The 16,671-nt window shown below is 36.4% G+C and overlaps 1 protein-coding gene across 2 annotated transcripts; it reads right to left on the bottom strand.

Moving 5' to 3' along the window:
• Nucleotides 1-4,525: 4,525 nt before the first annotated feature.
• Nucleotides 4,526-6,467, bottom strand: LOC135800975 (golgin-45). 2 transcript variants are annotated; one of them, XM_065314327.1, is made up of 5 exons: nucleotides 6,155-6,467; nucleotides 6,051-6,089; nucleotides 5,557-5,834; nucleotides 5,297-5,496; nucleotides 4,526-5,240 (listed from the first exon to the last, which is right to left on the bottom strand). In XM_065314327.1, exons 1-5 carry the CDS (start codon nucleotides 6,171-6,173, stop codon nucleotides 4,754-4,756), a joined length of 1,023 nt encoding a protein of 340 aa, XP_065170399.1. In that variant the 5' UTR covers nucleotides 6,174-6,467; the 3' UTR covers nucleotides 4,526-4,753. The 2 variants fall into 2 exon arrangements, with proteins under 2 accessions (XP_065170399.1, XP_065170398.1); XM_065314326.1 differs by having other exon boundaries at nucleotides 5,557-6,089; nucleotides 6,155-6,466.
• Between the last annotated feature and the right edge of the window lie 10,204 nt (nucleotides 6,468-16,671).

Raw genomic sequence — 16,671 nt, forward strand, 5'->3', positions numbered from 1 at the left:
CATTATAAATTACGTTAACGACGTGTATTGCACAAATGCGGAAAGCTTTTTTTGTGGGTTCCATTCCTTCGTATTCTTACCAGTGTTGGAAAATTTTTAACTAAGTCTAAAAGTCTCTAATTTGTTTTAAACTTTTTGTATAATAATAATAATTTCCGCTGTAATTTCATAACCAATGAATCTTAATATGTCGATACTGTATTTATCAACAAACAGGAACAAAAAGAAGCAGTATTTTAATTAATGCCGGTACAATTAATGGCTATTAGGTATCGTTTTGGAACGCTGCCGCCGTCCGCGAGTCTGTAGTAACAAGAAGTGTAATTACGCTCTGCGCAGCGCAGCACGAATGGATCCCAACTTATTTCGAAGGCGAACGCGCAGTAATTCGCGCGAAAACGTGGAAACTTTCTGCAAACATCCGGATAAACTCTCACCCTGGGTCTTTCCCCAACCATTGCAGCTACTATTTTACAGTACGTTTGCAGTTACCTTAACAAATCATCACAAAACACTTTCAACCCCACTCTACCACCCTTAAAACAAATATTTTTCATTAAAAACAAAAAAATTACGATTTGCTTACTTTTAAAATTTTGGATGTTAATTCGCGGAAATCCGTTTGTTATCGTATGATTTTGAGTGGACTGTGTAGAAAACTCTTGATTCCTGATTCCGTAAGTCGTTTCACCTTCTTCCGAGGAGGGACAGACCGTTTGCTTGGTGGCTTTCTTCGCTGCACATCTACATTCGGTGTTTTTCCTCTCTTCTTCGTTTTCATGTGCCTCGTTTGCGTGGAGCCGTACGCGCGCACGATTTATATTCAACGAGGTGCGCTTTTAAAATTACTTTAGTACTTTTAAATTAGTTACGTAATATATTTATGGATGTTACATTCTTAGTTGAACAACTTGTCACATCATATTGCGCGGAGTCATCGCCGGAGCGCCTCGCGAGTGCCGTCAACAAGCTGCGACCCCAAAACGAATTTAAAAGGAGCGCGCTTCATCGCAAAAAGGGTAAACGCTGAATATTTTCAACGCGGGAAAGTGACAAGGATAAAAAGAAAGGGTCGATATAATTGTAAATTTTGGATGGTTTCACAGAAATGCCATTTAAGAATTTAATTGGTAGTTGATCTTAATTTAATCTTAATTCGAACCGATGAATCACAATATTTTGTTTTGCACATTTTATTTGCTGTACGGATTCAGTCTGTGTCTAGTTTTCAATTAAAACAAGCACGTGCATATTAATCTGTTTGTACTGCGCATCGCACGTCCTTTCTCACCGGAGGTGGCAGTTTCCCACCTAGATGTCTCGAGGATGTTGTCGCGACTGTTGAACACGTTGGCGCTGTTATGCGTTGACAAAACACGAAAATGTGTACGCAAACCTCGACGAGCAACAGCGTTCGAGAATATTAAACTGTTCAACACGCAAGAGAAGGATTCGTGTAGGTGAGGTTGTTGAAAACACTGAAATAGCAAACACAGCAGCGCACGGACTACACGTGAAACTTTCGAAGGGATTCTTGAAACAACGCGACCGAGATTGAGAGATTGGTGCAGTCGAAATGCGACATGCGGAATTTCAAACGGAAAGAAAGTTAGCCTTTGCTTCGTGCACTGCGGTTGGAATTGCGACACATGATTGCAATCAAAATGCGGCGGTGAATGTTGCCAAGATATTGGCAAGCAGAGAAATACTTGCGGTTTCAAATCGATCCGCAAACAGCAACAAAACAGAAAACACATCTTAATTTAATTTATGTAAATATTTTATACTGAAATTACTCGCTGTTTTTTACAAGCGCGTGTTGTGTGTGTTTTTAGGGTGGAAAAATAAACACCCTTAAAAAACACGCTCTCAATGTATCTTGTTAATAGAGAGCGGCTGTCAGTGGTGCTGGCCTCTTAATTTTTAAGTATAATTAGGCGTGCAGCTTCTTTTCCTGTTGTGTTGCGGCACACGGTCGAAAATAAAGGCGAGCTTTTTACATTTTTCAGCCTAATTTATGATGCTCACGAGTTAATTTTTCAAACGAGCTTCGACGTCGCAGAACGCTGGAGAACAACGGCGGGCGCGCGACGCACGACGACGAGACGCCAGCCGGCGCGCCGCCTCCGCTTTTTCCGCCCTCAGCCCGCCGCACTACGTTCGTTATCTATGCGCAAATGAATAATGGAAACAAAAACTATTTTGTCTTAATTACCTTAAACGCTGAGGGCTGAGGCGTGCAAAATGAAAAATATGTTTGCGTTTAGTTGGTGGAGGCGCATGTTTATCTTGTTAGTTCTCATTTTACCGGAAAAATGCGCTGGGATACAGTTCAGAGTGCTGGAATGCGAACGGCAGGATAAGGCACGTTAATGATTATTGATTGCGACGCAGAGAATCAACTTTAAATTGACTTGTGGAGTGTTTAACTTAAGTTGTAAAAAAAAAATTTTTTTAAGAAAAACATTCGGTTTCTATAATTCGCTGAACTGTTGATACTTATTCCTTTTGTTATATTTTCATATCCCACCTTAAGGATAATTTTATTTAAGGTTTGTGTTGTTTTTGGTAGATATTCATTACTCTCGTCGACAATTAAGACCGGCTCTCAACCGTAATGAAACCGTTAAGAATCGCAGAATTTATAGGTTTCAATGAAAGAAAATGCATGTACGGTCCTCACATTAGATTTATAGTTCTATTGTTTTTCGTCTCCTAGATGCTCGCCGAATTTTTTTACCATGCACACTTGCTTTTTGCCCCATTTTACTTTCGGCGTTCTCGCATCTTCACAATACGACACAACGAACGCCCACACGCCCACCGCCCCATTACTATTATACGAGGCACACGGCTCCGCTGGGCGGCGGCTGCTAAATAAAGCGACAAAAAAGTACACAACACAAGAAGGGAAAAGTGTAGCGAAAAATAGCGACTCGACGAAAGAATCCTTTTACGCTACATTACTTTTCAACAATAAACTAACTAAAAATCAACGCCGCCGCTTCTCCTCCCCATGGCCGAACAGTGGCGGCGGCAGAGATAAAATTGTCTCTAATCTAGCGCGTAATGTAATTTTTATTTCGCTAAAATTCGCGCGCCGTATTTCATCGTTTCGCAACGCAATAATTATATACGAAAATTTATCTGCCGGAGAATGTGTGTAAAAGTACTCCATTTATCATTTTTATTGTCTCGTTTCGTTTGCCAATGGAATGTTTCATTGTGTGCGAAATAGTGGACATTAATTAAATGTTCAAATTGTCCGAATGAAAGCTTCCACTTTGCGGTGAATTTTTTACATTTTAATGTCCGTGCGCGTCGTTTTCGTCGTTAAAAAAAAAGTTTGTTATGATTTGTAAATGATTTTGAATTACAAATTCAAGAACAAATGTTTTGGAATGAACGAGTGGGCAATTTTATAGCCCCCGGACGACAATCCGACAAACAAACACATAGGGGTTGGTGATAAGAAACCAAAAATTGTATATTTTAATAAAAATTAATTAAAACACATTAAAAAATAAACAAAAAAATTTCGACCAAAATTTAAAAAATTACAGAACAACCCTTATCACTTAGAGATATGAAGTTACCGATTCTCGCATTCCCACTGAATAATGCATATAAAAATTTTCTTTGAGCGGATGAAAATGATTAAATTACTAAAATGGCTATAAAGAAATAGGGGTTGGTGATAAAAACTAAAATTTAGGTTGTATGTATTTTTTAATTCCACATTATAAAATAAAAACAAAAGAATTTGTCCAAAAATCTAAAAAGTTAAGGTGAACAACCCTATCACTAGGGTATGAAAATAGATGCTTGTAGCCGATTCTCAGACCTACTGAATACGCATATAAAATTTGGTAAAAATCGGTAAAGCCGTTTCGGAGGAGTATGGAAACAAACACTGTGACACGCAAATTTTATATATATAGATAAAGTTGTTTAAGCACCTTTCATCTATAGAATTTTACACATGAGCAATTCAAATTCAAATAAAACCAATTCAAACACAACTCTATTCATGTATTCACGTCTAATTAACATGTTATCGGCTGTGTGAGTAGCGCATGCAATAAAGTTGAAATTCTTGTCAAACACAAATATTTGAACAAACACGAAATACGAAACGTTTTTATTGAACTCGTTTGCGCACCCGTTGCTTGCTTGACGTAATACACGCGCCGTACTTACGCAAATGAGTTACACATGGCCAAGCATAGGGGCGAAGATGCTGGATTATTTGAATATGTCTGGAGCAAAATAACATTCCAAGATTCCGAAGCAAAAGCGTGATGAATACACGACAAGAAAAACAAAATCACACAACATACATCACTTTCAGTAGCAGTAGGGCAGCAGTATGCAATCAAGAAATTAAACATTTACTAAAAGTAAAGCAAACCATCACGTGGTAAAGTAAGCATGATCATGTTAATGAATCAAGGCATATTGATGAATCAAATGGTACATTAAATAATAAACACTCAGACGTAAAGTTATTAATGTCAACAATGTGTATATTCAATGTTAAAATTTATTAAATGTATAAATTTCTAACAATTCTGTACAGTAACAGCTAACAAGTTTTTCGTTAGTAATTTTGTGAGAGCGTTTCGACTATTTTCAATCATCGTCATATTAAATATCCTGCCAATTGTTTGCACTATAAGAATATAATTATATATTTAAATATCATAACATAAAACAACATGTTCAGTTATTCATTTTCTAGTAAATATATAGTTTAAATATTGTGAATTTCGCCTTTGCAATGTTTGCAACACGTGGCTTGCGTGGCCGGATGTTGTAAATACATCTGACCGGACGTGATGCTCATCGCTGCACCTACCAAAGCATTGCACACCTCATCGGGTTTGCTGAACAACTTCACTGGATTCTTTAATATTTTCACAGCCATGTTTTCGCCCGGCGTATTCGTCGATAACTTGAGCAAATCATCATTTTCTTTCACATCTTTAATCAACACCTGGCTTAGGTCCTGTGCTAGTTTCAGATTATTCATTGATAAATCAATAATATTAGCGGTTCGAATTGTTGCTGGTTTGGTTTCAAACTGCTGTGCATTGATTTGATGTAAGAGATTGTAAGTCTGGAGGGAATAGTTGCGCACTTTTGTACGCTCATCAATTAGAACCTTCATGTTTTCCTGAAGTTCACTTATGCGATTTGTGAGGGCTGATTTCCATCTTGCTAATTCCTCTACCATTAAACTTAAAATGTATGCAATAATAATAATGTATTTGGATGAATTTATTCAATTAATTACCTGGAAGCTAAAAATTTACTTCTCCATACTTCACACTGACCACTTAACCATTCAGTTTGTTCCTGGTGTGATGTCAAATGATTGGCAGAGTTGAGCAATGCCCTTGCCAGCTGCAATTTGTCTTCTGTTAAATGTTGTACTCTCGACTCAAGATCTTCACCAACAGCTGCCACCAGAAGTGTTTTGAGTTCACTGTTAACCTAAAAGTTATAAAACTGTATTATTACAGCATTTTAAAAATAAAATAGTTTGTGCTTTACTTTAGCTTGAAACTTGAGTTGATTTTCCAAGTGTGCATTTGTTTCTTTCAAGTTTTTAATATCACTCTCATAAGCAAACTTTTCATCTTCCCATTGCTTAATGGACACAAAATACTCCTTTCCTTCATCCTTCCTTAATAAATTTGTTTTATTCAATTCACTAGTTCTTATGTCAGACATCTGATGTACCAAATCCTGTATATCAATGTTGTTTTTTGTATGGGGCAAACATTGAATCTTTACCATCTTCTTCCTTGGAATGATTGGATCAACTGCACCTTTGAATGGTTCACATGGAATAAACTTTGGTTCTTTCTTATTCATGGTAAGGTACTTAGGATTCTTGCGCTCTTTGGGAATAAATTTTGGCACAGTCATAATGATGGGCCCTTCAGGAATAATAGGTTTCAATGATTTCTGATTTACATTTAGAGATGATATATGTAAATTGCTGCTGATTAGTTTTGAAAGGGTCATTAAAGAATTGTCCATACCATCACCTAGTGTGCGCATTGCAATATCCATCTTCATTTCTAGAAAGTCCAACATGATTCTATCACTTATGGTTCACTGGCAACTAGTAAAACAGTATGCTCACCATTTGTTTTTGTCTCCATTATGTATCCTGGTGGAAAATGATAATTTTGAATGTTTATTTTGTGGATTTTGTAAATATTTGCCTTATTTGGAGTTGTGTGTAACTTGTCTGTTCATTTACACATACAAGTTGACGCAATTAAAATGTTTGTGGTTGCGTATTTGAGTAATATAGTAAGTAATCTAAAGCACTTTCTTTTATGGAAACCTCAATCGCCTCGATACCGCAGTGTTTACTTTTACATTTTACATAGCAGAGCATTCTGCAAGTATTGGAGATACAGCCTTCAAAGTATTCCCCCTCTATGAGAACCACGTATATCGCTTAAACGTTGCCATATTTTCAAAATTCATTTCCAGCTTCGGGGAATATTGGTATTAATAGATAAATAGATAGATAAATTCTCTATCTGGATGTATGTAATTGTTATAAGAGTAACGCTGATATAAAACGCAGATTTAAATTTCAACATCACGCTTCATCTAGATTTGCATTTCTGTATAAAACTGCTACCCATTTAGACAGGGTAGTGCACACACACTTTTCTGTACGTGTGTCACACCGACGCTACCATCTAAGCCTGTGACACCTCACTGACTCATAGACAAATCACTGTGTATTTCTGTGAGGTACTAGAATGTGTCCTCAGATGGCGCGACCATGCTGGTTTACCTAAAAATATTTCAGCGAGTGAATTTTGTTTTGTTGCATCGGTGCGATAACGACGAGCACACATTCCACGCTTTCAGCTTGTGTTATTCTTTGATATAAGTTCGGTAAATCGGGGTATATTTCCTGATCGCCGGTGTTAATTAGTGCTAATAAACATGTTTGATCTATTATCAGTTATTTATCGTGTGTGTAATCCTCGTAATTCTAAATTTTGCGTGTTTTGTGTTTTAACGTGTTTGTGAATCCGTTGCCATCGGGCGACGCACGGCCATGTTTTGTGAATACCAATAATTAATTGACTTGTGAAAAACATTTTTACTATCAGCTGATTTACGGACTAATGTACTACCTGGTAAGTATTGTGATTCCTATCATTATTATACAAATTAACGGAATTTTAATTTAAACACTGGGTTCCGACGGAACTCAGATTCTTTTCAATATGGCACGAAATGCTGTTACTAATGATTTGTTTCTCATTTATTTCAGTATATATATACCAACACGTCTTCAATTTGCCGTTTTACATAACTGGTAAGTAAAATAATTTTATTATTTATAGGGAGAGTTTGCCGTGTACTTCTATTTTAGTTTAGTTCTACGTTTTAATGCTTTTCTGCAACGTTACCATATGACAAAGTTCTCTCTACAGGAAAAGTAAGAATGGAAATTTGAAGTTTTCGTTCTTCTTATCTTTGTAAAATTATTATTTCACTCAAATATTTGATGTAAAATCAGACAAACCTGCAGCATAATAATTTTGAACTACGTAAATCAAATTTTAATTTATTATTAATTTCAATACTTAATCCAAATTATGGAGCTACTACTTGTATCATTCATAATGGCACTAGCATGAAATAAACATCGTAAAGTTGACTTGTATTGTTTATTTTTACATTTATCAGCAAACGTGGGCAATCGACACAAGAATTGTATTTGTTTTGAACACAGTTTATACTTTTTTATTGCTGCTCGAATAGCAACGTCTAAAATTGCCGTATGTTGTCGTTGCCATCCTCTCACGTCTCGCTCTGCTAGTGTTCGTGTTTAGTTTAGATCGCTATTGCAATTTGTGCATAAGGTCGTTTGCCATTCGTGCGCCGGCTTTACGCGTTCGGGCAGCAGGTAGTCTTATAATATTATGAAATGTCGCGATTTTGTTTACATGTTGAGGCACAGCAGGCACTATTTTAATTCTTTGTCTTATACCCGTAGAGAATGACCCGTAGATTAATAATTTTCGTCCCTTCCTATAATAAGAGTACGGGATATGAAAACTGCGAATGGAAAAACTCATAAAAAATAAAAATGCGATCTTTATTTCATATTTAAACACGATTTCTCAACCTTTACGCCCGAATTTTAATTATTTTCTTGTCATATCTTATAGAGAATTTTCCAAACTTTCATAATTTGCAATCAGCTGGCCGCTAGCGCCTTTAGTTTAAAAGATATTTGTTATCTATCATTATCTTTGATTAGTCGATAGATACCTGAATAATATTTTGGGTTTAATTTTATAATAATTTAATTTTACGTGAATTACTTTCTTTATTTTACACGTTTCTTCTGAAACTGAGTTTTTTCTAGATAAGAAAAGTATAATTTATAATCACATAATAATTAAAATCGAGCATGGTGTTGCTTTATAACTAACCGCGACGAACATTTACATTTTTTGGGAGACCAGACGGTTAAACTTAAGCTTATTGACTTGAATATTAAATCAAGGACATTGGTTTCTGTTTGTTTATTTAGTTTTATATTGCAATTCATCACAATTGTATAGTTGAGTCTCATTCGGTGTACCGTAGTAGGGTGGCGGTAAAAGTGACTCGTGTTCAGGGCACCGTAGGAATCCGCGAAAATTTGAATTAAAGGGTGATTTTTCACCCTTTCTCGTCAAATGTTTGTATTTTTTCGGGTTTGCGCGCGATCTAGGCGTCTCACTAAGTTCAGCGCGGCATCCAGGGATGCGGAATTAAATTCTCCGTCGGGTATTTATTTGTTGCAGGAATTGACCTGTAAATCCTGAAAATTTGTATATAAGTTTAATTTTTCAACCCTTTTACGTGAAATGTTTGTGTTTTTTCGGGTTTGCACGCGATCTAGGCCGCGTAGTAACTTCACCTTGGCGTCTAGAGATGCGGAATTAAATTTTGCGTCGGGTGGTATTTATTTGTTGCAGGAATTCGACCTGTAACCCCCGAAAATTTGCATATAAGTGTAATTTTTCAACCCATTTTCGTAAAATGTTTGCTGAAATACAAATGGTAGTAATGAGAGGGTAGTAGTAGTTGGTAAGAACATTTTATTGTATGCTATACTTCATAATATCGTTGAAACGATATTTTTACTAAAACTACTGTGTCAATGTTTGACAAATACTTCTGTATTGACTTGTAATGGTTTAGTAAAAATATCGTTTTAAGGATATTGTGAGGGTATAGCGGCCAGTAAGTGTTTACTTAATTTTAATTATTTCCGCTGATTCGTGAATAGTAGATACATTCGCCAGTACGTGACTAAGGAATAGTTGCCGACGGACCGCAGATTGTCCTTTTTATTCGGGAGTTACATCTTTATAATATTTGTGCGTTTGTTTATCATTCCTGATTATCACATTATCAATTAATATTTATTAACTTCGAATTAATTTTCGGTCGCAGTCAAATTTATTCACCTACAAGCTGTATATATTTATTTAGAATAATATTTAATCAAATACGGTGCAATATAATGACGAATATTAAGCGCGGAAAGTAAATTGGCTTGGTATTTATTCAAATTATTCCTAAAATCAAAAATTATTGTAGATATAAAACTAGTGACCGCATGAGACCTCGCACAACACGCATTTTATCTAAAACTCTTCGAATAGAGCATAGATTGCGCTAGGATGCACAAAATTGAATAATATTAAGTCAGGTGATTTCTCAGTTCATGTTTGCATGTGTCTGTTAGTGGCACTCCTGTACGTGTGAGCTCGCGCTGCATGCTGGTATTTGCACATTCTTTTCTGCTTCATGAACTTTCATAATCTTTGTTCGGCTGGTCGCTAGCGCTTTTAGTTCCCATTTGTCCTTATGAATAATTACGTTTCTTACATTTGCAATTAAACTAGCTTAGCTAAGAGAGAATAGGAGTCACTTCTATCGCTACCTTCGTATGGTGCCCTAAGCGGGAGTCACTTCTATCGCTACCTTTGTACGGTATCCTGAATGCGAGTCACTTCTACCGTCACCCCCTACGGTGCTCTGAACACAAGTCACTTCTACCGCTGTTAGCAGCCAGTTTCGTACCGGTCGCTGGTAAGTTTAGACGTGTTTTGCGCGATTCGAATTGTTCGTACGGACTTCTCCTTTCTAAATTTGCATTTTATTCGATCATCAATCGACAACTTAATTTACATTATTGTACAAGAGTGGAAGATATTTGATTCGGTGTCGGTCTTGAAATGAATCGCCCCAACGTAGATTTAATCATCATTAGCCTTGTGTTAGTAACTTTTAATTCAACAACGTACATCGTATTTTTTATTAGTTATGAATATATTATTGTTAAATCTTATGAAATGTTTCAACTTCTTTTTTTTTTAATTTCAGCACTTGCTGTGTCTTGGTGACTGATGCGCACAATTCGTAAGTTTTTAATTCAATTATATATTTCATTTTAAATTACGCGACAAATTCATTACCTCATTACGTATCTCAAAATGACCGCGAACGTTGGCGCATTCTTCGATTTTTTCAAGACTTCCGGTGGAAAATGGCTCATATCTCGGGGACCATTTAGGGTATTTGCACGTATTTTTTAATTATTTTAAAGTATCATCGTGGAAATTGGGTCAGATCTAACACCTTGGGGTATTTGTACGGTTTTTTCACTTCTAATAGGGCGAAAATCAATCTTAACGATACGCTATTGGCATTCCGAACAATAACTAGCAAAGTGCCTTAAAATTGCTATGGAAATTTCACTTTTTTAAATTTTTAAAAGTTCAACGCGGCGTCTAGAAATACGAAATTAAATTTTCCGTCGGGTGGTATTTATTTGTTGCAGGAATTCGACCTGTAACTCCCGAAAATTTGCATATAAGAGTAATTTTTCAACCCTTTTACGTGAAATATTTGTGCTTTTTTGGGTTGGCTCGCAATCTAGGCCGCGTACTAACTTCACCTTGGCATCTGGAGATGCGGAATTAAATTCTGCGTCGGGTGGTATTACTTTGTTGCAGGAATTCGACCTGTAACCCCCGAAAATTTGCATATAAGTGTAATTTTTCAACCCTTTTACGTGAAATATTTGTGTTTTTTCGGGGTTGCTCGCGATCTAGGCCGCGTAGTAACTTCACCATGGCATCTGGAGATGCGGAATTAAATTCTGCGTCGGGTGGTATTGATTTGTTGCAGGAATTCGACCAGTAACCCCTGAAAATTTGCATATAAGTGTAATTTTTCAACCCTTTTACGTGAAATATTTGTGTTTTTTTTGGGTTTGCTCGCGATCTAGGCCACGTAGTAACTTCACCTTGGCGTCTAGAGATGCGGAATTAAATTCTGCGTCGGGTGGTATTTATTTGTTGCAGGAATTCGACCTGTGACCCCCGAAAATTTGCATATAAGTGTAATTTTTCAACCCTTTTTCGTAAAATGTTTGTGTTTTTTCGGGTTTGCACGCGGTCTAGGCAGCGTAGTAATTTTAGCATGGCGTCTGCAGATGCGGAATTAAATTCTTAGTTGGAATGTATTTAACTGTTGCAAGAATTCGACCTGCAACCCGTGAAAATTTGCATATTAATGTAATTTATTAACCCTTTTACGAAAAATGTTTGTGCTTTTTCGGGTTTGCACGCGATCAAGGCCGCGTAGTAACGTCACCTTGGCGTCGAGAGATGCGGAATTAAATTCTGCGTCGGGTGGTATTTATTTGTTGCAGGAATTCGACCTGTAACCCCCGAAACTTTGCATATAAGTGTAATTTTTAAACCCTTTTACGTGAAATATTTGTGTTTTTTTGAGTTTGCTCGCGATCTAGGCCGCATAGTAACTTCACCTTGACGTCGAGAGATGCGGAATTAAATTCTGCGTCGGGTGGTATTTATATGTTGCAGGAATTCGACCTGTAACCCCCGAAAATTTGCATATAAGTGTAATTTTTCAACCCTTTTTCGTAAAATGTTTGTGTTTTTTCGGGTTTGCACGCGGTCTAGGCAGCGTAGTAATTTTAGCATGGCGTCTGCAGATGTCTCCGAAATTTGCATATAAATTGTAATTTTTCAGCAAGCCTTTTACGTGAAATGTTTGGGTTTTTCAGCTGAGGTTTGGTTTGCACGCGGTCACAAGCAGCGTAGTGATTTAGCGTGGCGTCTTACTGAATGCGGAATTTTATTCTCCCGTTGAGATGTATTTAATTGTTGCAGGGTGTTTGACGCCGCAGCCGTGCATATTGGTGTAATTTAGTATTGGCCCTTTTACGTGAAATGTTTGTGTGTTTTCGGGTTTCCACACGATCTAGGCCGCGAATTAAGTTCACCTTGGCGTCTAAAGATGCGGAATTAAATTCTCCGACGGGTGGTATTTAATTGTTGCATGAATTCGACCTGTAACCCGTGAAAATTCGCATATAATTGAAATTTTTCAACCCTTTTTCGTGAAATGTTTTGTGTTTTTCGGGTTTGCACGCGATCTAGGTAGCGTCGTAACGTCACCTTGACGTCTAGAGATGTGGAATTAAATTCTGCGTCGGGGGGTATTTAATTGTTGCAGGAATTTGACCTGAAACTCCCGAAAATTTGCATAGAAGTGTAATTTTTCTGCCTTTTTTCGTGAAATTTGTGTTTTTCGGCTTTGCACGCGATCTAGGCGTCGTAGTAACTTCAGCGGGGCGTCTGGGGATGCGGAATTAAATTCTCCGTCGGGTGGTATTTAATTGTTGCATGAATTCGACTTGCAACACGCGAAAATTTGCATACAAGTGTAAGTTTTCAACCTTTTTTGTTAAATGTTTGTGTTTTTTTGGGTTCGCACGTGATCTAGCAAATGAACACAAATTACATCGTTGTAACTTCAGCGGGGCGTCTAGAGATGCGAAATTAAATTCTGCGTCGGCCTGGTATTTTATTATTGCATAAATTCGACTTGTAACGCCAGAAAATTTGCATATAAATGTAATTTTTCAACCCTTCTACGTGAAATGTTTGTGTTTTTTTTTTGGGTTTGCACGCGATCCTGGCGGTTCAGTAAATTTAGCGTTGCAGCTGAAATTGCGGAGGTAAATTCTCCGTCGAGTGGTGTTTGTTTTTTGCAAAAATTCGACCTGCAACCCGCGTAAATTTGCATAAAAGGGTGAGAGCGGTAGAAGTGATTCGTGTTCAGGGCTACTAAAAGAGATAATTAAGATCTGATCGCAGCGTCTTAATCTACAGACCAATCTCTATCAGATAGGCTATTTAAAGTGGAAATCTGAGAGATGAAATTTTAAGTCTTAGAAAAAAAGGTACCGGGGGTTAGCGATACTTTTCGACGATTTTCAAAATTCATATCTCTTAAACTAAAAGAGATAGCTACTAACGAATTGTTGATTATGAAAGATTGGAAGATTCTCTATCAGACAAAAATATAAAATAATTATATTTCCTACAGTAAAAGGTCGAAAAACGCGACTAAAAGTGCTAAAGAGTGACATTTTGCAATTTTGCCCATTTTATTCAATCGCGAATATCTCGTAAACTAAAGAGATAATTAAGATCTGATCGCAGCGTCTTAATCTACAGACCAATCTCTCTATCAGATAGGCTATTTAAAGAGGTGGAAATCTGAGAGATGAAATTTTTAAGAGAGATCTTAAGAAAAATTGCCAAGGGGTGCTTGATACTTTTTCGACGATTTTCAAAAGAAATTCATATCTCTTAAACTAAAAGAGATAGCTACTAACGAATTATTTGTTGATTATATGAAAGATTGGAAGATTCTCTATCGAACAAAAATATAAAATAATTATATATTTCCTGCAGTAAGGTCGAAAAACGCGACTAAAAAGTGCTTAAAAAAGTGACATTTTGCGAATTTTGCCCATTTTATTCAATCGCGGAATATCTCGTAAACTAAAAGAGATAATTAAGATCTGATCGCAGCGTCTTAATCCTACAGACCAATCTCTATCAGATAAGAAGCTATTTTAAAGTGGAAATCTGAGATGAAATTTTAAGTCTTAAGAAAAAGAATTGCCCAAAGAGAGGGTGCTTGATACTTTTTTCGACGATTTTCAAAAATTCATATCTCTTAAACTAAAAAGAGATAGCTACTAACGAATTGTTGATTATGAAAGATTGGAGAGAATTCTCTATCAGACAAAAATATAAAAATAATTATATTTCCTACAGTAAAAGGTCGAAAAACATGACTAAAAGTGCTAAAAGTGACATTTTGCAATTTTTGCCCACATTTTATTCAATCGCGAATATCTCGTAAACTAAAAGGGAATGGTAAGATCTGATCGCAGCGTCTTATCTACAGACCAATCTCTATCAGATAGGCTATTTAAAGTGGAAATCTGAGAGATGAAATTTTAAGTCTTAAGAAAAATTGCCAAGGGGTGCTTGATACTTTTGACGATTTTCAAAATTCATATCTCTTAAACTAAAAAAGAGATAGCTACTACTAACGAATTGTTGATTATATGAAAAGATTGGAAGATTCTCTATCAAGGCAAAAATATAAAATAATTATATTTCCTACAGTAAAAGGTCGAAAAAACATGACTAAAAAGTGCTAAAAGTGACATTTTTGCAATTTTGCCCATTTATTCAATGTCGCGAATATCGTAAACTAAAAGAATAATTAAGATCTGATCGCAGCGTCTTAATCTACGAGCCAATCTCTATCAGATGAAGAGCTGTTATTTAAAATTAAAATCCCTGAGAGATGAGAATTTTAAGTCTTAGAAAAAGTACTTGAGGGGGTCTTGATACTTTTTCGTGACGATTTTCAAAAATTCATATCTCTTAAACTAAAAGATAACTACTAACGAATTGTTGATTATATGAAAGATTGGAAATTCTCTATCAGACAAAAATATAAAATAATTATATTTCCTACAGTAAAAGGTCGAAAAACGCGACTAAAAGTGCTAAGTAGAAGTGGCTCGTATGCACCCGACGAAAATTTGCATAAATGGTAATTTATCGATATTTCCTTTTTTGCCGTAAAATATTTGAATTTTTTCGGATATGCACGCAATCTAAATTCTCCGACGGGTTGTATTTGTTTGTTGCAGGATTTCGACATGCAACCCGTTACACGATATTTGCATCTTTATTACAGGTAACGTGTCAAATGCAATTCGCGCTCAAAGTCTCGGGCATGATTTATGATATTTTAATTTATATGGTTGCACGTTTACCTTTAATATTTAGCTTTTAACGTCTTGTAGCGTTTGTTGTGATATCATTTGGACAATGGATTGAAATATGGACATTGCTCTGCGTGGAAGCCGAGAAAGAACGGTAAAGGGCAGTCTTTCTTTATTTTAATTAACCTATTCGCGCATGCATCGGTCTACAATTCACACGCGTGAGTCTTTGCTAAGGTCAGGTTGGAACAATATCTTGTTATTGTTGTGAACATGTTTATCTGACCGTTTCTAGTATTACTATATTTAAATGTGATTTAAATATAGTGTTTTTATATGTAAATGTTTATTATTGTATTATAGTTGTTTGTGTTTTTAGTTGTTTGCTTGCACCTTGTGTTGTGTATTTAAATTAGTATAAATAAACAACGTTGATGCCTGTTGAAGAAGTTTAGAAGCACTTGTGCCTAGGACTGTACCGTTACCGTCGCAGAAATGCTAGAGATGTGCGTATTACAAGGCAAGTTTTACTTTCAAGAGATTTAAGAGCTGCCTATGATTTTCGATTTTAAATAAGTGTATGTAGGTTTTAATGTTGGTAATAAAACATAATGTAATATTATATACTTCTTCATATTTCTTTCTGGTTTCCCCTTTGCCGTTTGCAGAATTGATGTTTTAAATCATATTCCATATAAATCTTAAGTGCGTCGAGCGTGTACAATACGAGTACATAGCTGTTGTTTGTGTTGTGTTATTGTTTTTAAAAAGTTGAATAACGTAGAATCATAAATAGAAAGAATCAAATAACAATGATGAAATCACTCGGTGGTCGAGTGGATATGTGCACCTGCTGGCATGCTAGTACACACGGATCGAATCTCAGGTGCGGAAGGCATTTTTCTCAAATATAGAAATAACAGGTGTAATTTGGGTTGCATATGTAAACTCAAATAAAATATAAGAGAAATTCCAATACAAGTGAAGGCAATGCAAAAGAGAAGTAAGAAACGGAGAACAGAGAAATGGGAGAAGTAGAAGAAGGATTGGCAGAGAAGAGTAGAAAACAGAAGGAAGAGAACAGAGTAGAGAAGAGGAGAGAGGAGAGAGAGTAGAAGGAAGAGAACAGAGGAGTGGATGAGATTTTTAAATTTTTTGGCACGTGTCGTTATAAGACAGTTTACGGTCGATCTCCCCAGAAGCATGAGCGCTCACAGTCGATCGCCCTGCTTCGATCCGTCCATTACTCCGGCCCATCCCTACAGCCACGATATCTCTGCGCTTCATCCCCGGGTATCAGGCATATCAACGAATTTTTTATGAGTGGGGATCATCCCAGAGAGGAACTCCTTATAAGGGCAATCCTTATAAGACTTGTAAAACTATTTCTAAGTTTTAAGTCACCTCAAGAGGTGACACTTACTTCTTACCAGTTCCTGACCTGTACCTGAAATGAAGAAAGTACACGAATCATACAGGATACCTTAACA

Source organism: Atheta coriaria, unplaced genomic scaffold (genome assembly GCF_025399875.1).
Source record: "Atheta coriaria isolate IRGN ID8LTWV9N9 unplaced genomic scaffold, Caltech_Dcor_3.1 hic_scaffold_10_pilon, whole genome shotgun sequence".
NCBI lineage: Eukaryota > Metazoa > Arthropoda > Insecta > Coleoptera > Staphylinidae > Dalotia > Dalotia coriaria.

Excerpts from the sequence above, each read along its gene's own strand:
- LOC135800975 (XM_065314326.1), bottom strand. Across the intron at positions 5,497-5,556 it reads AACTCAAGTTTCAAGCTAAA|GTTAACAGTGAACTCAAAAC; the intron begins GTAAAGCACAAA and ends TATAACTTTTAG. Across the intron at positions 5,241-5,296 it reads AGTAAATTTTTAGCTTCCAG|TTTAATGGTAGAGGAATTAG; the intron begins GTAATTAATTGA and ends ATACATTTTAAG.